Here is a 24,543-nt window from a genome sequence, read left to right on the forward strand (position 1 = left end):
GCTCAGATTATTATGTTTTTACTTACTGACAAAGGGGCCATTGACACCAAACTTGTTTTTGCGTCCGTATACGCTGCTTTTGTTGCACTACATCTAGCTTTTTTAGTGCTAGAATGCATTTGGTCTGAATGTCTAAAATCTAAATTTGGAAAGGAGAGTGAAAATGTGTGGTTTCAAAAATTCAAACCATGCTTCCCTGAAAATGTTGAGTTTATAAATATTATATATATATATATATATATATATATATATATATATATATATATATATATATATATATATATTTTTTTTTTTTTTTTTTTTTGTTATGCTTAAACCATGCTATTCTAAAGATGTTTAGAGTCAAATTCAGATTAGTTCTAGAATTTCTGATTTTAAAACTGGCCTATGTCTAAAATGGCTGCTCCTAAATCCATGGCTACTGTACGATATTTACCTTACAGCTCTGTATGCAGCAAATCTACAAAGTACAAAGAAGCAATCTCAGCAGGGTTGGAGGGAGAGTGTGCCCTCGTAAACTCCACATAGATGAGTGAGTGTGTATGTTTCCACCAATTTCTAATGCTTGCATGTGTAAGACTGTAAGTGTGTCTGGTATGGCCACTGTTTTTGCTGTTCAGTTAATTTTTATGTGGTTGCAGTATGTGTTCATGAATGTGTGTTTGTTTGGACGGAAAGTAACAGTCATAATAGTAAACTCCTGATGTGATGTTGGCAAAAGCATGTCACGCACAAATTTCACTTCATTGAATTTACACGTTCCATCTGAAAACTGATTAAATAAATTAATAATCTAATCTACAACAAACTGCAGTATGTCAATAAATTGTTTGTATTATTTAAAAATCAAGGATGTCCCTCCTGAAAAGACTAACATTGCTGGTCCCCAGTATATGTTGTGTTTAGGATGCTGGGACCATACTACAGAAACTTCCTATATTAGGTCTGACCAGCACAAACAATTAAGCAGCCTGGTTGACCAGCACTAACCAGGATAAACCAGTTTGGCTGATCAGCATTAACCATTATTCAGCCTGGCTGACCAGCACTAACCAGCATTAACCAGCATAGTTGGCCAGCAATAACCATTAACCAGCCTGGTTGTCCAACACTAACCATTACCCACACTAAACAGCATAAACCAGCCTGGTTGACATGCACTAACCATTAACCAGCCGAAATGCCCAGCATTAACCAACTCTGACCAGGATGGAAATTCAGCAAAGTTTTGCATGGCTATGCTGATTAACCAGCAATAACCATTAACCAGCCTGGTTTACTAGCACTGACCAGCATTAACCAGCCTGAATGACCAGCACTAACCATTAATCAGCCTGGTTGACCAGCACTAACTATTAACCAGCCTGGTTGACCAGGACTAGCCAGCTTTAATCAGCATGGTTGACCAGCTCTAACTAGGATTAACCAGCATAGTTGTCCAGCATTAACCATTAACCAGACTAGTTTACCAACACTAAACATTCCCCGCAATAACCAGCATAAACCAGTCTGGTTGACATGCACTAACCATTAGCCAGCCTGAATAACCAGCATTAACCATTAACCAGCCTGGTTGACCAGCACTAACCAGCATTAACTAGCTTTGACCAGCACTGAAATTCATGCCGGTCAAAGCTGTCTTTTCAGCAGGGGTCCCTTAATGCTGAGCTCTTTCAATAGCACTTTACGATCTTTAAGAATGTCAAATCAAAGCTCTTCAATCAAAGTCTTGCACTAGTGCACCTCTGGTCTCTAAAGCTGGGAGAGATTATAGCTGTCCACACTACACTCTCCTTATTGTATAACTGATTCCTTTCTGAACTGAACTGTTGCTGAAAATGTAGGAAATTAACTCCACCATTGCAAGTTGGGTTAAAAACTGGCCTTCACAGAAACTAGCTACAGTACACAGAGCTGCTCTTGACAACAACATTAAGCTGTTTAGGAGGATGTCCAAGGCAGCAGCTGACCACTTTTTGTTAGGACCACTCTGATTACAGGTCAAACAACTACAACTGTGCTCATAATCTCTAAACCCCAAAAAGTTATGCAATTTTGTCTATTTACAAATTCTAGGAGTACTATCCTCTGCAAAACCAAAATGCAGTAACTACACATTTAGTCAAAATTTAGTTATGACTGAAATGTGGGCTCTTACACTATGACCTTCCCAGACAGGTTTGGCTCAGCTGCTTAGATTCAGAGAAAACAGAGCAAGACTTTCATAGTCCACATTTGGCTTTACAATCCAAAAAGCCATTTTTCTCAGTTTCAGTGTTGGTGTAGTTACTGTGTTTTGGCTTTGTAGGGCAGTATGTATCTCTGTCACCCAGGAAAAACAACTTACAACTAAACCAATATTCCCATAAAGACAACAAACCTATAACACACACAGCCTATAACACTGAATTACATAACTCAGAGTTCCATGGCACAATGAAAGGAGCTTACAGATTCCACAGTTTCCCCACAGCCAAGTGGCTGCTATTTTCCCCACTTGGCTTTTACACTGGATTAGATTTAAAAAGCACAACTACAGTAGTTAAAGGTAGCAATATTAGCTTTCATAGTCTTATTTGTTGATGTTTAAACATTGTGGTCACGGCCCTTTAAATAAGCGAAAGATCGTCCAGTCAGATGCAGTCATTCAGCACACACAATAAACAGAGGAAGATGATTGTAGGAGTGGCATGTGTAGATAACAGAAGAACTGACCGATGGTTTGCGGAAATGATTATTCACATAAACTTGAAACAGAGTCCGCCGCGTTTGCCTTTCTCCAAAGTCACTAGTCTTTATGTATGTCACTGTGTGAAGGTGTGTAGTTCTGAGTGTGTGTTTATGTGAGGGTGTGTATGTGTGTTTAGAAGCCCTTGATGTGGCAATAAGCCTCCAGAGAGGAGAACAGGATGTAGAGGAGCCAGAGGCTGACGAAAAGCATGGTGGTCAGCACTTTAGCAGTCCGTGGACCCCCAAGCTCGCCACCGATGTCGGGCCGGCGGCGGTACATTAGCACCGCCACGCAGATGAAGGCGAAAATGGTAAACAGGGTGACAGAGAAGGCCAGGTTACCCGGCTCCACCCTAAACTCGTGGCCCTTGGAGTTGTGATAGATGGCGGCAATGGACCAGGCCACTCCGATGCCCAAGAAGACATTTACGGCGTTGCTCCCCGTCACGTTTCCAATGGACGCGTCTGCATACTGGTCCTGTATCGCGGCCACTTTGCTGGCAAATGTGTCTGAGAGGAAGAGGAGGAGGACAGGAAAAAGAAATGGAGGTAGTGGAGAAGAGGGAAAAGAGTGGTTTCAGTATATAGTACAATACTTTTTGCAGATAGTTACAGTAATCATACATTATAATTTATAAACCTTTTCATAAATCTTTTCATATTATAACTTTAATGATATTTACAACTTTAGTTATTGTATATCTCTAAAAGGAGATATTTTAAAGTCTAATTTATACATTGGAAGTAGCCGAACTTCTCTCTACTGAACAAACTAAAGTACCCTCAATGATCGAAGCTTGTGTTTATACTATTTTAAAATTAGTTCACTGAGGAAAATAAATAAATAAAGAATATCATATCCAAACCACACCCACGATTAGTTTTACCCAATCATCAATGCTCTTCATCTAGCTGAATTCTCCTAGGTCTGGAATTTGACGGATGTGCACAAAATTTCATCAAACAAACACCTTAGCAGAACAAAAAAGCCAGAGCATTTTGCCATCATCCGCCAGCATCAAATCTGAATTAATAGATCATATCATATCAATAATTCAGTAAAGACATGGTAACTACTGAAAAATCCACTTTTTACCTGCGTTTAACACAGTTGGTGTAGAGGGTTGCTCGAACAGTATGTGGGGATATTTGATTGCTGCGAATAGTGGTTTGTCACACTATTTTGTGCTATGGGAGCTTCAGCCAAGAACCAGCAAGCCCCAAAACGTGACTAATTAAACCGCAACCACCCAATTTTATCAGCAAATTTATATATATATATATATATATATATATATATATATATATATATATATATATATATATATAAAGCCATTTGTCACTTATAATAAGTGGATTTTGCGTCAGGCAGGTGATAAAAAAAAAAATCCTTCATCACAAGGAATGTTGGTGTCAAATCAGGGAATTTTCGGGAATTTTCCAGGTGCTCTCGATGGCCATTCCGGGCCTAAACTTAAACCTTGCCCTACCCCTAAAAGTAAACCTTTTGCAATTTTAGAAAAACAGTATTACTTTATTTATGAATTGATTTTCCAATTGAGAACTTCCACGAATTTCCCCAAAGGAAGATTTTGTCAGATTTAGCTCTCTTTTGGGGACAATTCTGTCCCCAAACACACACATCCCTAAATGACGAAATACCACAGACTTCTTTTATCTTAACATAATTATAATTACTGTACTACAGACATTATTTGCTTTATCTATGAATAATTTTTTCCAATTGAGTATGTCCTGGGACATCCCAAAAGAGAGGTTTGTCAAATTTAGTTAACATCTGGGGACAATTTTGTCCCTATAGTATAGCAAAGTAAAACCACACACACAATCCCACACAGTACCCATCTTCTCTTTCTCGCTCACTCAGGCCTCCTTTTTTGGTAAGAATGTGTAATTTTGTAATAAAAGCATGGTTAACCTCAGATTAGAGATGAAATCAGAGGGCTCTCTGCTATTTAAACAGTGTGGCTTCTCTCTCGCGCAGAGACAGCTGCTTGCTAACAGGCTGATCTATTGCAGACAGCAGAGAATCCATGAGGATGCTGATTGTGCATTTGGCAGGAGGGTACTTATGCCAGTTCTGTCTGGAAAAAGCCTCTTAAATAATCCTCGAGGCATATATTCCCTTTCTAACTCACTTCCTTGCTGTTTCTTAATCTTTCTCTCTCTCCCTCCCTCTCCCTTTCTCTCTCTTTCGTTATGCTAATGTAGTCTATAACGCATAACCCTTCTGGACTGCTCTGAATATTTTGATATTACTCTTTGCTGCCTGTGGTCACAGAGAGCCATTTTTCTCATTTAAAGGTCTCTCCTGCAGATATGCACTTTAAATAGGAGTGGTGGTGGCGTAGTGGGCTAAAGCACATAACTGGTAATCAGAAGGTTGCTGGGTCAATCCCCACAGCCATCACCATTGTGTCCTTGAGCAAGGCACTTAACTCCAGGTTGCTCCAGGGGGATTGTCCTTGTAATAAGTGCACTGTAAGTCACTTTGGATAAAAGCGTCTGCCAAATGCATAAATGTAAATATACACATTCATATATTGGTATTCTGGCAGTGCCCCTTGAATGAAAAGTATTCCATAAATTTTAAATCACAAAACATTTTGTCAAACAAAAATATGATAAAAAAAACAAAAAAAACAAAAACAGGTATACATTGTTTGATAACACAAAAGGAGAACATTTTATGAATATCCTGGTCTTTGCAGTTAACAGTTACTGACTTTAAAGCTTAAAAAAGCCCCCAAAAGTATAAAAAATGAGTCAATGATAGTGCTGCTGATAGTGACTCACTGGGAATATGATGCACGAGTCACAGTGACTACTTCTGATACTTTCCTTGTTCATGTTCTGCATAAGAAAGTAAGTCATTCCTATTTGCCAGAATTGTATTTTTGGGTAAGCTATTCCTTTAAAGGAGTCACAGAAATGGTGCAATATTAAAGTCAAAGTTGGGTTACAGTAAAGCTCTGAAATAACATTTTCCTTCTCGTTATTCTTCACTGTCCTGTTGTGTTGTTGTAAACAACAGCATGGAAGGAACCGTTTCCATGGTATTACCATGGAAATTCTCAGTTAAGGCTCAGCTAACACCCAGTCTGGTGTAAAGTCTTGCCAAAGAGCCTGGCAGCACACGGTTGACAACTGCCACTAACGTGGGTGTGATGGCAATGAATATCCAATCCAAGAAAGACGCTCGGGAGCAGTTAATCATTACGAAGTTAAATCGGATCTGTGTTCCAGATTGTTACAGACTTTGAAACTGTTATTAAACTGCTAACATTTGCACATTGACATAGATTCAAATTTGGACTGCCACACATATAGTTTAAATAAGCACTTTCACACTTATAAATGTCGCTGAGCTTTTGCAGACAGCCAATGTATGTCTGCAACGGCCAGTGTAGAGAGATACAGCACTATTTACACATTGTGTTGGGATAGACACAGTGGACAATATTTAGTCCAAGAGAGAAAACTCACCACAGTAAAGAAATAAGCCACGAGAAGCCATGTTTTACACTGATATTTACCAAGGATAAGGAACATTTCTCAGGTTACAATAGCTTCGACTGGGGTTCATTCAGTCAAAATTTAGGAAAAGTTTCACACCAATACATACTTCATTCAGAGGCTGTGTGCAAATCATTGAGTGCCTACAAAGCCTTACAATTTCAAATTAATTGAGCCAATTAATAATTCAAGATATGCTAACTGTTTGCTGAATCTATAGGCTTTGTTTTTTGTCTAAAAGCATAGTGAACGCTGCCTTATCAGTCAGGGTACATTTTATTTGTCTGGTTTCTGGCTGAGCACTTGGTTAATTGGATGTTTCAGTCCTTTTTTTAGTCTTACTGACTTTCATCTCTCAGAACAGATTGACACATTTGCTAATGTAAGTGTATGGCACTGTTCAGTTTGCATTGTTTGGCATTTGTCATTTTGTCAAACTGAGCTCAAAAGCAGAATCGTAATTAAACAACAGCAGAAAAAACAATCAATATATGTGATTGTAAACCTTTCAGGGTAACAGATTTTGAAGTTTATTCAAAACAAGCAAAAAGATTAAAAGAAATATGTGATTTTGTGGCCAGGCGTACTGGAAGTTGAACCCATTTTTTTATTTTTTTTAAATATGGGTATGAGAATGTTTGCTAAGTGCTGGATGTGAAAGAATGAAATATGTATAGTTGAAATGTGTAATTCTTTCAATGTTAAATACTTTCTTCAATCCCAACTTAACACGCAGAGACAACCACAAGATGATAAATCTGTAGGCTGATTCCCTCTGAAAAGTGTAAACACTGTGGTGCTTTCAAAAAGTAGTCATTTAATGGTTAAACCCTGTTTGACACTAACAAAAACTTCCCAAAAATTACCATGGTTTTACCATGTTTTTTAGAAATGTACCGTGGCCATCTCTGAAGTATCTTGGAGTCCCATGTAAATATGAAATAAATGGTATTACCATTTAATACCATCACTGCACAATTGTTCCATCAGTTTACCACAAGGAAACCTGTTTGAAAATCTTTTTTTTCTTTAAGACAGACAGACAGACAGACAGAAAGAAAGAAAGAAAGAAAGAAAGAAAGAAAGAAAGGAACTGGACAGTAATACAGATTAGAGAGAGGAGACAATAGAAAGAGATGGAGAAAATGAAAAGAATGAAAGAAGGAAAGAGCATTAGAGAGAGAGAGAGAGAGAGAGAGAGAGAGAGAGAGAGATGGGAATGCTTCTGTTTTCTGCTCTCTCAGCGTTTTCTCTATGAGCAGTCCAGTGTGTCTGGAATACTAAACATGGTGAACATACATTGCATCTCCAGCAAACTGAATCTATTTAACGTGTGTGTGTGTGTGGGCAGGTTTAAGTGGTTTACGAGGACTTTTTTTAGGTTACAAACTGGTAATTACATGGGTATTATGCTATAAATATGGTTTATGAGGACATTTCTAGTGTCCTCATAATTCAAATCGCTTAAAAAACATACTAAATGATGTTTTATTGAAAATGTAAAAACGCAGAAAGTTTTTTGTGAGGGTTAGGTTTAGGGGTAGGGTTAGGGTTAGGGTTAGGGAATAGAATCTATAGTTTGTACAGTATAAATATCATTATGTCTATGGTGAGTCCTCATAATGATAGCTGCACCAACATGTGTGTGTGTGTGTGTGAGAGAGGAACTCTCTCCTGGGCGTAATAGTGTGTGTGTGTTTCATTCTCCTATTTTAAATAACAGTTCTGATGAGGGTAATATATGAGGCGCAATGTAGCAAGGAGCTTTACTCCACATAATTATATGATATATCTTAATCATAGCCCTGCACACACACACGCGCACACACACACACACACACACACACACACACACACACACACACACACACACGGCCTTGGACATCCTCATTCTGTGATAAATGACTTATGTAAATGTACACACATGGGTGGCTGAAACACAAAACTCGCAAAAAGCAGCCATATTTGTGCATTTTCATCATCCGTTTTCCTCTTTTCTACTCTCTGATCCCGTTTACACCTAGTATTAACATCTGTTTCAAATAATTCGATAAATACAGGGGCAAACAGGGTCCAAATTATTTTTTGATCACTTCACTCAAACTACATTTTATTGGTAGTCATAAACGCATGTGATCATATTCTGATGTGTCCTGGAAAACAGTGTAGGACCACCTATTCACATTAACCATTAAACATGGGGTTTAAAGGGATAGTTCACCCAACTCGTATGATCTTCTTTCTTTTGTGGAACACAAACGAAAATATTTTGAAGTATGTATAATGTGTTTTTGTGCATACAACGCAAGTCGAAGGCTCCAAAAGTTTCAAGCTCCAAAAAGGACATAAAGGCAGCATAAAAGGAATCCAAACAACTTGAGTAGTTTAATCCATGTCTTCTGAAGAGATACGATCGCTTAGGGTGTGATACACACCAAACTTTAAGTCCTTATTCACTATAAATCTTGACATCCGCATGAGGGTGAGTAAATGATGGGAGAATTATAATTTTTGGGTGAACTATCCCTTTAAACTGAAAGAAAATAACAATTCGGTCAAAAATTTGGGAAAAGCACATACATATGCAGAATTCAATGAGCATCTTTGGTATAAATATGAAGATTATCTTTTGTCTAAAGTGAATTATGTGTAAATTAAATGTATTCAAGTAATAAATGTAGATCAAGTGAAGCACTCACATCTTAAGTTAGTTTAATACAGGTACTCAACCTAAATAAAAGCATTATGCAAAGTGTTATTTGAAGCATGATTAAAATCAACATCAACATCATTATCATCAACATGCAGCAATATACTGATGTACTGAGTGATGTATGCAGTCATGAAATCAAAGAACCTCCCCTTGAAATCAGATCACATGATTTTAGACATACTTTAAAATAATATCAAGTATAAACAGCGATGATCACCAGATGTTTAGCAGGTGTAAAATGGGCCTCTGTCTCTCACCTGGAACTGAAGTGCCTAGAGCCACAAACACCACTGCAGTGACCGAGTCTTTGAGTCCAATGGTGCAGCCAAAGTGGGATGCCAGGTCTCCGATGAATGCTGTCAGAAGGCCAATCATGATGATTGACACCACAAAACATGCCCATCCGTTCCAGTAATCGGTGGGTGGGACGAAGGCGAAAAGAACTTTCCAGAAGACGGTAAGGAAATGCATGACATAATCGAAACAGGACGGGAGCTTTTCCTCTCCACATTCTTCATCATCATCATCCTCACCTGAAGGAAAATAAAGGGGGTCAAGAAAGGAAAGAGTGGCAAATTATTGGGGCTTTTCCACCATCGGGCAAAACATTTCTCATGAAATTGTGTATTTCCATACAGATCCAGGCTTGCTGGCATGGTTATGGTTTCTTTTTCCACTGTGGTGCTGCGAACTCAGGATTAGAATGGACTGACTGGGCATGTGTCCAATCGCGTGTCGCAATGTCACTAAAGCCGTTCCACCAGCATGGCCAAGTATGGTTAGCTAAATGTGATGAGAAATCCAGACCGTACCGAACTGTATTCAAGTAGAAATGCTACTGGAACTGTTACTCATTGTGCTCAGAACTGTTCGGCCTGATGGTGGAAAAGCATTTAATGAAATATACACTCACTGAGCACTTTATTAGGTACACCTATACACATACTTATTCATGCAATTATCTAATCGGCCAATCGTGTGGCAACAGTGCAATGCATAATATCATGCAGATACATGTCAGGAGCTTCAGTTGTTCATGTCAACCATCAGTCTCTAGAGTTTACTCAGAATGGTGCCAAAACATCAGAACTATCTGACAAAAGAACCCGTTGTGGTCTTCTACTCTTGTAGCCCATCCACCTCAAGGTTCGACGTGTTGTGCATTCTGAGATGCTATTCTGCTCACTACAATTGTACAGAGTGGTTATCTGAGTTACTGTAGCCTTTCTGTCAGCTTGAACCATTCTGGCCATTCTCCATTGACCTCTCTCATCAACAAGGCGTTTCCGTCCGCAGAACTACCGCTCACTGGATGTTTTTTGTTTTTGGCACCATTCTGAGTAAATTATAGAGACTGTTGTGTGTGAAAATCCCAGTCGATCACCAGTCACAGAAATACTTAAACCAGCCCGTCTGGCACCAAAAATCATGTCACGCTTGAAATCACTAAGATTATTTTTTTCCCCCCATTCTGATGGTTGATGTGAACATCAACTGAAGCTCCTGAACCATATCTGCATGATTTTATGAATTGTAATGCTGCCAAACGATTGGCTGATTAGATAATCACATGAGTAAGTAGGTGTACAGGTGTACCTAATAAAGTGGTCGGTGAGTGTATATTATGATTTTAGTAGTGTAGCATGTTAAGGCAAGCATCACTATTACTTTTACTAGGGATTTGAACAAATCCCTAACCCTGTGTATTAAACTTTGGCATGTAACTCGTCCCTCATCGTTTGTGGTACAAACATGAATGATACTTCAAATTGTGTGTGTTGTTGAGGAGAGGTGTGCTGTTAATTTAAAGGAATATTCCAGGTTCAGTACAAGTTAATCTCAATCGACAGCATTTGTGGCATAATGTTGATTACCACAAAAGTAAATTTTGACTGGTTTCTCCTTTAAGAAAAAAAAACAAAAAAAGTATAAATCGAGGTTACAGTGAGGCATTTACAATGGAAGTGAATGGGGCCAATGTTATGAGAGTTTAAACATAGAAATGTGAAGCTTATAATTTTATAAAAGCATTTACATTCATTTTTCTGTTAATACTTGAATATTATTTAAGCTGTAAAGTTGTTTAAATTGTTGTTTTTACAGTAGCTTTAGGGTTGTACTGTTTATGGTGTTACATTGTCATGGCAACGAAGTTATAAAATTGGACATCATTTTACACAGAAAAGATTAGCAAGTGATTTTTATCACACTAAAATCATGTTAAAACACCTATTGTTTACATTTTGTGGCAATACTCTTGAAAAAGTAAGTATTTTAATGTTTACGGATTTGCCCCATTCACTTCTATTGTAAGTGCCTCACTGAAAAACAGATTTTTGCTTTTTTTTAGAGGAGGAATGAGTCAAAATAAATTTTTGTGGTAATCAACATTTTGCCACAAAATGCTGTCAATTGGGCTTAATTTGTAATGAACCTAGAATATTCCTTTAATAATCCATCAGGCGTGCAATGTTCCCGAAGAACCTGAGCAATATCTAAATACTAAGAATATCTAGAATATCATAAATACTTGGGCTGGGCTCATTTGAGTTGGGCAAATAAGCAACAACCTAACAAACGCTCAGAACTCTGCATGTTAATGCACTAAAAATCACTCATTTAGAACATCTTAGCAACCACACAACACCCTGGCAACCACCCACACAACACCATAGCTTTATGGCAGTGAGTTTTGCATGGACCAAGCACCATTTAGATTTTCCTCAGAAAACATAAAAATCTATTTGTAACTAAAAGCCACGTACAATAAAAGAATAATCTTGTTCTTTCGCATAATCAACAGTCAAGTATAGCTTCTGAAGTTTTCACACACACAAAGGCTCTTACCCTCTGGCATAAAAATGAAAGGCTTTTATCAATATGTAGAACACATAGGCGCATATGTGTGTGTGTGTGTGTGTGTGTGTGTGTGTGTGTGTGTGTATTCAGTGACAGAGGATCTAATCTGTTTGAGATTCTGTTGGCGCTGTGTTTCCTTGAAAGCTTAAAGAGAACAGCTTACACACGCCCACACAGACAAAGCTCTCTGACAGGTGAAGCTGTTCTTTTAAAGTGTAATTAAATGTTACAGGATATTCATAAATCTCTCTGAGAGTGAAAGGCAAATGTCAGATGATCAGATTCAATATCTTAATCTCAGTCTTAAACTGGGTCTCTATGTGGAAAAACTAGCATGATAAAATGATAAATCAATTAAAATCATATCCACACACATTTCCACACGTTTACTTAGCTATCTAAATGAGTACATACATTACTCTTCTATGTCTTATCAAATTCTAATGGCTATAGATTAACCATCCCCCTAAAAGAATGCCTTTTTTTAAAGCAGTATTTGCTTTATTTGTACTTTACCAGTTTTCCAATTGAGGATGTCTTTGGCTGACCAAAAAGGGAGGTTTTGTCAGATGTAGCTCACTTTTGAGGATAATTTGTCCACAAACTATAGCTAAGTACAAAAAACACACAAGCACAGTATTCATGTTGCGTTTACTCTCTCCCTATCTCCCAGATATAAGTCCTCTCTGTGTGCTACAGAGTCTGACATTTAGCAAAGCTTTTAAACGTTAAACTCTTTAATTTACTGCAATTAGTTGCAGACCTTTTCTCTTTGTCTCTGTACGTGTGTATGATTGTGTGCCTGTGTGCATCTGTGTCATGATAAAAAGTAATGGAAAATCTCTGCCCTGTCCTCAATGGCATTAGATAAAAAAAAAAAAAAAAGTTTTCTAGTTTTCCATCTGTCATCAGATGATTTCTGAATTTGTTCAGCTATCTATTAGAAATCCATTAACCCTTTAAGCTCTGACGGTGTTTTTAATGATTTCCTGTTTTAGAGGCATACCCAAAATTAAAAGCTTATAACTAAAAAAACTAAACAAAAAAAAAAAAAAAAAAAGCAAAAAAAACAAAAAAAACAAAACAAAAACAAGGAGGGTCAAGAGTTTGATACAGTTTTTTAATAATGATATAGATTATGATACATTCTGAGACTCTCTGAGGCTGCTGAAAAAATAAATAAATAAATTTAGCCCAAAAATTACTTTTTTCTTATTTTTCTTATTTGACATAAAATTTACACCCAGAGATATGTCAATTGTATCTGAAAACATTTTGTGTTGATACGACAAAGCAATCAAAAGTTATAACATTACAAAAATAATTTATCCTAGTGTCCAAAGATTTCTCCACGTGTCCAAAAGCCTCTCGAAACAAATAAAACATAATAATTTTACATAAGAACTAATTACACATGCAAAAACAACAATGAATAAAAGTTTGCATAGCATGCCTTTTGACTCAATGAGCATGCATCAATGAGTTTATGTCATTTACTTGCCACGATCTCCTGGTGGCCATATGTCACATTGTACTTCGTGTGGATTATCTAATGATCTATGCATCTGATTACCTTGTGTGTGGGCCCATTTGAAAGATAATCGCCTCATCTAAGTAATAGTATGTGATATTTCATGTTTGAAAATGCGGCACTTAAGCAACACCAACATAAATGTCAAAGACATACTGTATATACTTAGCTACTCGCTATATTTTTATCTTTGAGTAAAACAAATAGGCTGGTTGTATTCTACTCTTTGAGAGCTTTTCAACAGCATAAGACACATGGCTATTTGATGTGTTTGATGTTTTTATTGCAATTTTTATTGATTGCAATAATATGTACAGTGCGATTTAAAAAAAATAAATTATCAAAATAGAACACTTCTGATTTGTCTGTCAATTTCTTAGCACTTGTTCAGTTTTGGTCATAATACCTGCATGCAGTGGAAAGTAGAGCTCCTAAGCTTTCAAACGATACATATTTTGTGTTGGTCAAGACTGTAGTTACAAATATTTTGATAATTATTATTTTTTCTCGAGGGCCCGCCCATCCGAGCTTAGGCGCATTTTAATTACAGAGTATTCAGAGAAAACATAAAGCACAATAATTAGTGGTGCTTGTTAAGGCAAGCATCACTTTAACTTTAGCTCATAATTAGGGTAAGATATTTGAACAACCTATTACTAAATAGTAAACAGAGCGTAACTTGTCCCGCACAATTTGAGCTATGGACATGAATGATTACTCAAATCTAGAGGCATGTTGAGGAGGGGTGTGCTTTTACTGTTAAAATTTGACTTTTTTCCAAATATTGAAAATGTTGAATTTTCATCTGGTGGATAAAAAAAGACAAAAAAATGCCATATACTTAAATTGAAGGAGAGGCCCTAACCCATTTTAAGACACCAGAACCACAAGCAAACAAATAGCAATGTGCTTATAACCACTCAGAACACCATTGCAAATGTATAATAACATCCTGGCAACCACCCACACAACCTGGCTGTTTTGAAACACTAAAGAAACTAGATAATGTAAGAAAAGTCATGAAGGCTCATTGTAACTGCTGTGGTTGGTCTGACAGCAGTCCATGCCTGACTGTCTACAGCACTGTGCAGGTGATTACAGGTCAGTTCTGACAGCAGACATACACTAACACACACACAGAAACAGGCTTTTAACCTTGCTTTGCCCCAGAGCACAAATTGGCACACTGAGAGGTGTTCAAGTGTGAACCACTAAGTCACCAACACCTGATCCACACACACACAGAGCGAGGGCAGCCTCTATGATCATCACTCTTTCTGAGGTCGTGTTGCGAGTGCTAATTACTTCAGAGCACAACTGACATTTCTTTTTCTCCACCTTTTTCTATCTGTGGTTTAATTTCTTTTTGCTGGTACATTTTCCATTCTGCTTTGCACAGAGAAGCTGCTGTGAGAAATCTGAGCTAGGTGAGGTTGTGGAGTTGGCTTTCCAGGGAAGAACACTGAGCTCCAGGGGGCGCTTTACAGTAGGGTAAACAAGTGCAATGTCTCTTCTCATGCATGTAAACAAATACACATGTGCATACCCACACAATCACAAACAGTGATGTCCTTTTTACTGAAATGCTCACACACTCACCAGCACTGACTGTAATCGCCTCAATGAACTGGTCCCTCCAGCTGTTGGTGCCAACCAGAAGAGCCAAGTTTGTCTTTTTAATCAGCTTATCAACAGTGTTCTATAGAGAAGAAAAAGAGTAAAAAAGCACACAAAGAAAACAGATGACATTATTGTTCAATGCAGATGAAAACATTCATATACCAACACCCGTCTACACAAACACATGCACACACACTTCAGATGAGGCGAAACACGGCCTGTCAAGTGCTTTTGACTGCTCTTTGGTCTGACCTGCTGTGAAGTGTGTGTAGGATCGTCTGCACACAATGAGTATGTGTGGGCTAATGTGCATGGTGGCTATATGTGTGCCTGAAGTGTGTGTAGGCGACCGACGAGAAGCTAACATTTAGCTCCTTGAACTTCCCTTGAAGAGTGAGAATGTGTCTTGTGTATTTCTATAAGTAACAAGGAGAAAACTTGTCTTTTGGAGGTATCTGCACAATTCCATTCAAGTATTGGGTGTAATTTAATTCCAAAGTAATTTATTACTGTAATTGAATTACTTTTCAGTACAAAAAGTAGTGTAGCAGATTACTTTTCAAATTAGTTACTGACTTTCAAATAAGTTACTTTTCATTACTTGAGTTACATATTTCTTTAAAAAAAAAAAATTCTTCTCAATTTGGAATGCCCAATTCCCACTACTAAGTAGGTCCTCATGGTGGCGTGGTTACCTCAGTCTGGGTGGCGGAGGACAAGTCTCAGTTTTCTCCGCTTCTGAGACAGTCAATCTGTGCATTTTATCACGTGGCTCATTGTGCATGACACCACAGAGACTCCCAGAATGTGGAGGCTCATGCTACTCTCCGCAATCCACACACAACTTACCACACGCCCCACTGAGAGCGAGAACCCCTAATCGTGACCACGAGGAGGTTACCCCATGTGACTCTACCCTCCCGAACAACCCGGGCCAATTTAGGACACCTGGCTGGAGTCACTCAGCACACCCTGGATTCGAACTCATGACTCCAGGTGTGGTAGTCAGTGTCAATACTCGCTGAGCTACCCAGGCCCCCGAGTTATTTCTAAAATAACAACAAATATGTAGAATAATTTTAAACACGAATAAAATGTATATCTGTTTGTGTTTTGTGACAGCTAAAAGAGTGTATCCCTTAACGTGTCAATGAACAAGGAGGAATGACATTTTCTGACATACAGATTACAGTAAATTAGTAATCTGATTACATTTTTAGAGAAGTAATTAGTAATTTGTGGTGAATTTCTTTTTTTGAGTAACTTACACAACTCAGCTTACATTGTGATGTATGTCTGACATGTGTTTAAGATTTGTGGTCACCTGTATTTGTATTAGCTATACGTAGCTAACATATGGCTAGAATAACACACACCTTGAATTCATAGGATTCCTCAATGATGATCTCCAGTTTGGGGTGATCTCCGAGCATTGGCTTCCCCATCTCAGCGATGCGACGTTCCTCTTCCTCTTCACCTGTCAGAGGATCCTGCTCTTCCTGCCCCGCCTCTTTCTCCTCCTCTGAAAATAAAAGCACCAATCAGAGAGCAGGAAAAAAATTGTGAACCAGTCAATTTATGTTTTAATCAACTGGACCAAGCATGTGTTTGTGGTTCAGTTGTCATCAATAGGTTTTGTGGATAAACTGGATTGTGTGCAGGTTCTGAAATACAGCTGCAGTGCACATAAGAATTTGGCTCTGCAGGGTCCAATACTTGAAAGGTATATCAGACCATATTTGGTAAATTTAGAAAACTGGGCCCATTTTACAAAACTTATATTTAGTAAGAGAGCATGCACACGCACACACGCACACCCTGTATATGAGAAATATGTCAGTGGCAAAATGTTTCCTTCATTTGTGTCAGCTTTAATGGGCCCACGTAACCCCAGATTATGTGACTGGTTTAGCCCAGCCAATCGCCCAAAGTTACTCGCACACGCACGCACGCACACACGCACACACACACCCACACTGAAATGAGAGGACCAAAGGAAAAGCACCAGATTCAAGCCATAGAGGTATGATGAAGATTTGAAAGGAAAACAATTGTTATATTAGAGGTATACAACCCAATAAACGTTATTCACAGCAGCAGCATCTTTTATTTTTGACAGGAATAAAAAACGAGGCTGAGGGATAGACTTAACGTGTCTTCAATGACATGTACTGTATAAAGCTATCAAAAAGCTAATCTAATTTTCCACAACTCATGTTGTCTGGAGTTTTTTGTCTACTGAAATTTCTTGGAAAGATATTTTGTCAATGTTTTGTCAGCAGAACGGTCCAAAAACACTACATAACTGTACAACCCAGTTATGTTGCTGTGTTACACTGCTGTGAATAAGGTCTATACACATGCAAACACTGTTGTGGACAGAGGAGAAGGGTTGGGAAAGGAGAACATTTTAATCCTTTGAGCAGCAGCAGGGTGATTTTGGTGGAAATCTAATTCTAAAACTGCTGTTGGTCCTCCTTTATACAACCGTTACAATTTCCTATTCTGAAGTACTGTTCCAAAAGTTCTTATATTTAGTTTAACAGCATGCATGTCTGTGTTTACGGAATTTCAGACTGGCAATATCTCACTGTCAAGCAGTTTCACACTTGCAATGGTGCCGTTGTAGTAAATATCAGCAAGATTACCTGCGGCCGAATCACAGCCGAGGTGATAATCAATACAAACAGTACTCTTGCTTGTGTGATATTGCATAAACATATTCTGTCTATCACTTTTCTCTTTCTTTATTCCATATTTATTTTCAGTTCACAAGCAGAGCTGGCATAACTGTTACATCAACAACAGCAATAAAACAATGTTATGATGACAACAGTCCCAAGCTAAATGCAAACAAGAGCCTCATAGGCAAAAATGCCTCTATAAATGAAATGAAAAATCTAATGGAATAAATAAATCTCAAGCTACAAATGAACCCTGAGGCATTAGTGGTGGATTCCAGCACACAAGATTTACAGTCAGTTTAAAAGCAGAACAAGTTGCTCCTGTAGCTTAAACAGCCTCCCTCTCCCTATCTCTCTCTTCCAGTGTCTCTGTGTTTTACGTTAATCTGTTATGGTGTAATCTGTTCAATTTAACTTTTTTGATGGTTCTTTTTCATAAATTACTCACGTCTGCTGAAAAGGAACAGTCTGAAAAATAACTCACTGAAGAACAGCTGAAAAGGAACAGTCTGAACAATAATGGACTTAAGAACAGCTGAAGAGGAACAGACAGAACACTGGCTGAAAAACTGCCAAAAAGGAACAGTCTGAAAAATAACTGACTGAAAAACAGCCGAAAAGAAACAGTCTGAAAAATAACTCACTGAAGAACAGCCAAAGCGGAACAGTAAGAAAAATAATTGACTGAAGAACAGTTAAATAGGAACAGACTGAACAATAACTGACTGAAAAACAGCCGAAAAGAAACAGGCTGAAAAATAACTGACTGAAGAACAGCCGATGAGGAACAGCCTGAACAATAACTGACTGAAGAAGAGCTGAAGAGGAACAGCCCGAGCAATAACTGACTGAAGAACTGCCAAAAAGGAACAGTCTGAAGAATAACTGACTTAAGGACAGTTGAAGAGGAACAGACTAACTAATAACTGACTGAAGAACAGCCAAAGAGGAACAGTCTGAAAAAAAAAAAACTGACTGAAGAATAGTTGAAGAGGAACAGTCTGAACAATTACTGACTGAAGAACTGTTGACGAGGAACAGACTGAAAAATAACTGACTGAAAAACAGCTGGTAACATTTAAACTAATGAGTTGCTACTGCATTATTCATTGGAGCAGAACTGAAAGTTACAAATGGCATTGAAAGCATCATGATGATATCTTGTTAAGGTAATCTAATCTTCAACTGACCTTCAGATTAGATGGGGGCAATTATTGGGTCAGAGAGGTTTGATTAGTGTCATGCTGAAATTCTGCAGCCAATCAGATGAACGTGCTGAAATTTTGTGAGGTATGACGTTCCAACAGGAGAATGAGACTAAAACCCTCACGATACTATATGGTTTTTAAAAGCAAGAACACTATCAAAAGAGTGTAATATAGTGTAATATCTGTGTGTATCCACATTTTGAATCAGTTGACATGAGAGTAATTGTGTTTATTTAGTCATTACTGTAACACACCTCTGCAAATTTAATGATTCACGAAAGAACGGAATTGGTCAAAATAATTATTTTTTGTTTTATTTTGTGCACTGCACGCAAGCACGTGCCAAAAATTTCAGGTTTTACTATCCTTGTGGAGACATAGGGAACGTAGGGAATACCTGGACACACACACACACACACACACACACACACACACACACACACACACCATTTTCTCTTGTCTATGTAGGTTTGGAATCATCCAGGTTATTTTAGAATGTCTTATAGGCAAAGCTAATCAAATGCAACTGGGCTTGATTATTATTTTGAAGATGTTTTGCCACTCATCCGAGTGGCTTAGTCAGTTTTTTGTTAATCACTGATGAAGCCAAATGGATGAGTGCTGAAACGTCATCAAAAAAATTAAGTCTAGCTGCCATTGATTGAACTCTACCTGATGTTCCTCTCTTTAATTATTGGCTTTTCTCTATTTTTTAACCTTTGGATTCTCTCTAACAATCTCCCCTGGATTATCTTTCTTTTTTCTCAGTCTATTCATGCTAAAACACAGCATGATAACTCTAAAGGGAACCAAAGCATCAACTTAAAGCAAATGATTACCCTAAACTTAATGCAAATATGATAAAAACCATTCGATACACAGCAAAACACTAGAGTGCCGGGACACCAAGCGGTATTGCTTCCAGGAAAAGAAATGTTTATCTAAGTGTGAGATGAAACACACTCTATCAACCTCGCCTTTGAAGACAGTTCACAAACTTGAGCGCTGGAGTGCATCTTTCTCTCTCTCTTTTAGCTCTCCTAATCTCTTCTCGTGATTCACAGCCCAACATTTGAACTCATGTGCTGGTGAGTATTGATATTTCCTTTCAATTTACAAATTATTGTAATGAAAAAAATGAAACAATGAACTTTTTTTATGATCTTGTAAAAATAAAAATACATATTTGTTTTTATGAAGTATTCTGAGCACACTGTTTGGTAAACTACACAAAGACTGTGTAAGAGATTATAACTATAAATTAAAGGGGTCATATCAGGAAAAATTTAAGTTGTTTTGTGAACTTTTTACAATGTAATGGAGACTATGCAAATAGAATGTTAATGAAAGATGGAGCAGTGCAAACTATATTGGACCTGACAGCACACCTGCAACCAACGAGTAAGCATTGATATTACTTTTTACATGCTAGAGTTAATTTGCATAGACAGTAAAAGTCTTAAAAACAGACGGTTTAATCCTAAGGGTCAGAGAGAAGCTAGAAAATGGTCATGTAAACCTAAATTACGACTGTTTTTGGTGCAAGAAACCTCAACTAACTCTGTAATTTAAAAACTGATAGAAAATGTAGGACATGTCCACTTTAATGTGAGGACATTTATTTCTGTGCATATGTGTAAGTAGGTACCACCAGCAAAACCAAAGAAACATCATTAGATTAGTAAGACAGCAGACAGACACCAGCAGCAAAAGTGTGAGAATCTTCCTAGAGGGAGAGAAGAGTAAAAAGCAAAGGAGAGTCTATGAGAAGGAGAGAGAGAAAAACCTCTGTATACTGTCCATCCTCTCCTCCTCCACAATGGCGTCTGTAGCTCTAAGTAAAAGCTGCATTGCCTATTGTATTCCTCTCGATCGAGAACCCTTACTGTTATCGTCTTCCTGTAGAAACAAGACAACAGGCGGGGGGTTGGAATAATACATGCATGATACACACACATACACACATGCACACACACACACTGGGGAGGGGGGCCAGGCCGAAGGGCTGTCGATAGTGTAGTTTGGCCTCTAGTTGATCCCGATGATAATACAGAGGATGAGAGTGGACGTATGTACTGTGTGTGTGTGTGGATTTCCACTGCAGGCTCAGGCCATGCCCCCCACCTCTCTTCTCATTGGCCTCTACGAACTGAGGCTCTCCGATCTCCAGGAAGAAGCTCTTGTTCTTCTCGTATTCTTCGTCATCAATTATCCTGACTTTTATCGTTTTGCTGGAGAGAGGGGGAGAAAAAGAGAAGAAAGGAAAGGAAGAAAAGAGTGAGGAAAAGACAGATCAAGGTAAAAAGAAGAAAGATAAACAGCATGCAGTCATGCACAGGCAGATCAGCAGAATGAGAGGAGGATGGAAAAAAAGAGAGAGCAGCCTCTCCAAGCCTGACTGTAAACACACTAACAAACAGAGATAAAACCTCATAATGTAACAACATCACCACCAGAACACATCACCTGTCTCCCTGAGCACATTTGACCCAGAACATTCAATGCCTGAAATAACCAGAACGGGTCACATCATGTTGGCCTGATGTCATGGTTAACGCTAGGGTAATGTACGTCGGTTAAATAAATACTCCGTTAAGCTCTATTGACAGCCTTTGTGGCATGCTGTCTATTACGGTGAAGACACGCAAAGTGGGACTCTTAACCTTAATCATCTTTCATTAATGTGTATATTCTTCAGTTATTAAAAATCAGCATTACGTTCATTGTAAACAGATCAGTACGTTTACATGCACAGTTGTAATCGAGCTAGAGCAGGTTTTTGCATAGTCAAGCTACAGTCTTCAGCTGTCTGTCAAAGTATATCTGATACAATGCTTAATCAAATACACAACACCTGTTAGCAATTCTAGCGTTACGGATATGACATTTGCAGTCTAAATGTGAAATGTAACTTCTCGTAGAAAGTACTTATTACCAGTATATCAACCCATTTGTTATCAAATTACCATTCATATGTATATTCATAAACCCCTGCAGGTCCAGACATGAAAACATTTTTCCAGTTTAGATAAGTAACTGAAGTTGCATTACAGACGTAACCAAAAATGGACATTGAAAAAGGAAAAACCATCCGAAGCGCTTTGAAACCTGCAGACTTCTGAGACATTGGTAGCATACCTATTAAGGCTGCAGAAATGATTGAATTAAGATTCAAATTGTGATATGGCTTTGCACGATAACTGCAAAAAAATCTAATCTGTATTCACCGCTTCAGTCAGAGAGAGGGAGCGGTGGTCTCTAGTGGGTGTGCTATATACAGTAGCAATGTTAGATGATAAATGTTTTTTATGTTACAATTTAAATTGAAAAGTTGTCGAAAAGATCCCTTTCCAAATGTTGGCTATAAATGCAGTACACTTGAAACATATCACAGATTAATGCAATCATCCGCAATCTATCTGAATCATCATGGAAAACGAATGATCAGTGGAGGTTTGTGATTCTCCCATTGATGCTTCATATGATTTGATATGAAGCACCTGTAACATTATTATAGGTACTTAAAATAAAGAAGGGAAAACATTTGTTCACCATACTTACTGTACTGTATGTGCACAACGCAAGGCCATTTATTGGTTAATTAACATGTATACATGCTAGATGAAGCTGAGCTACAATCGCATTATCTAGGTCTTTTCGTTCAAATTGGACTAGTATGATTTGCAATTCTTATGATTAATTGCCATACAAATGAACATGCTTTTTAAGGTATATGTGTGCTTTACACACCTTAAGAAGCCATTTATTCATATTTAACTTGGAATCAAATAATAAAATAGGGATATATGATTTCCTCAAAATATTGCACAGGGGTAAAATGACATGGAAAATACTTAATTTCCAAATACTTAAAAAAAAACAAAAAAAAACTTTAGTCTTGGTCCATTTTACATTTACAATTACATTACATTTTGGAACCCAGACAACCTGAATAGCTATTATATTATTTTATATTATATTAAACTATGCAATAATAAATATTTCTGTCCTAAATTCTTCACTTTCACACATTATTTTAAGGCTCTCCGATTTAACCCACAAGCCCTTATTTCGCATATATGAAGACCTTTGAGATTCTGTGTGTATTTGTATATATGTGTGGCAGCGGGGGCGTGGTCAAGCATCTCTCCGGAGAGAGAAAAAGCTGTATGGGCGCTTACACCTGAGCTAAATTATGTCTAACACCTGTCTCTAATTTCAGTGAGCACGGGGAGAGCGGCATAAATAGAGCCACACCGCAAGTAGAAGAGAGAGAGCCTGGGCATCACAGACCCGATCAAGAAGCAAAGAAGTTTTCGTAGTATAAATGATGAGAGTTTATTTTTGTGAAGCGGTGTGAGACTATAGATTAACTTAGTGAATAAAGTAAAGACTCTGAGACTGCAATTGTACTGCAGAGAGAAAATAAACCCTTACCTGAACCAGGAAAGCTGCTTCTCGCCTCCTCTTTACAATATGTATCTTAATTTTATCTTCACAAAAATAAAGTAAGCGGCTCATAACCTCCTCTGTGTCAATGCATGTCATAAACACTGTGTATGAACCAGCCATGATCAAGAACATTTGCCATTACGACAATGTTAAATTAAAGTGAAACCGTGGTGCTTTGCGTTCACTATCAAAATCCTCGCTAATATTTTTCACTGGAGTTTGGCATGGACCTCTGCAGACAGCACGTGTGGTCCGCGGTGTGGTCAGTGAGGTAGTTGGAGTTCACAGGGAGTGCCAACATAATGCAATAACACTGGAAAATGAGACCCAAAAACATGCCATTCATTGCATTTCTATATTTGTTTAAAATTCCCTTATTTGGAGAGTAAAATTTTATTAGAATCTGATGTGCACAATAATCAGAGTTATCTGAAATAATCACAGTTAGATAAAAAAAAGTCACGATCAGACAGTAATATAATAATCGCGAGAGGCCTAGATGAATTTTTGTTTTAGCCTGACAAAAATCTAACTTTTGTAAGCATACTGACTGATATATATACATTTGGATCATATTTAAAAAAACAACTCCAATGACAAATTATCAGAAAGACTCCCACTTTACCTTTATTCACCTCTGTCACAGAACATAATTTTGTTTCTAAAAAAAGAAAAAAAAAAGTTAAACTTTACGTACATACAATGTCCAAAAAACAAAACAAAAAAACTTTTACATAAATTATGTATAGAGAAAATTAGGACTCATTCTGATTTATAAAGCTCTGAGGTAACATCAGTGATGAGAGGAAATGTTGCTGATTTTCGCTCAGTAGAAAAATTGCTATGATATGTCACTGCCAGCTGAACAAAATCCAAACTCAAGAGTCAGAAATACAAACTCACTGTCCACAACTATCAATCTGCAATTACTCAAGACTCAGGAGCTACAGAAAGAAAGAAAAAAGAGGAGGAAAGTGGGGAGAGATTGAATGAGGGAGATGTAATGAATAGTTAAGAATCCAAATGTTGGCATATGCTTGAGGGAAGATTAATAAACAAACACTCCTCTCAATCTCTTTTTCTTTCTTTGCCTTTCTCACCTCTCAAAGACAATTTCATGTTCCTTCCATTCCGTTGGTTGTCACAGAAACACAGTGTTTTGCTCCTCAAGAGATCACAGATTGTTTCCAGAGACACACTTACACACTG

General features: G+C 37.8%; 1 protein-coding gene across 3 annotated transcripts in view; it reads right to left on the reverse strand.

The window, feature by feature from the left end:
• Window positions 1-316: 316 nt before the first annotated feature.
• LOC127455579 (sodium/calcium exchanger 1-like) overlaps window positions 317-24,543 on the reverse strand; it is a 126,137-nt gene continuing 101,910 nt past the window's right edge. For 2 of the 3 annotated variants that reach the window (XM_051723590.1, XM_051723589.1), the window contains exons 3-7: window positions 20,669-20,781; window positions 16,367-16,512; window positions 14,970-15,069; window positions 9,238-9,513; window positions 317-3,240 (exon numbers count right to left, since the gene is read on the reverse strand). In XM_051723590.1, the coding sequence (XP_051579550.1) occupies window positions 2,864-3,240; window positions 9,238-9,513; window positions 14,970-15,069; window positions 16,367-16,512; window positions 20,669-20,781 (1,012 nt within the window). In that variant the 3' untranslated portion in view covers window positions 317-2,863. Of the gene's footprint in view, window positions 3,241-9,237; window positions 9,514-14,969; window positions 15,070-16,366; window positions 16,513-20,668; window positions 20,782-21,006; window positions 21,114-24,543 lie in introns of all 3 variants that reach the window. The other variant, XM_051723591.1, reaches the window with a different exon arrangement.

This window comes from Myxocyprinus asiaticus, chromosome 17 (genome assembly GCF_019703515.2).
Source record: "Myxocyprinus asiaticus isolate MX2 ecotype Aquarium Trade chromosome 17, UBuf_Myxa_2, whole genome shotgun sequence".
NCBI lineage: Eukaryota > Metazoa > Chordata > Actinopteri > Cypriniformes > Catostomidae > Myxocyprinus > Myxocyprinus asiaticus.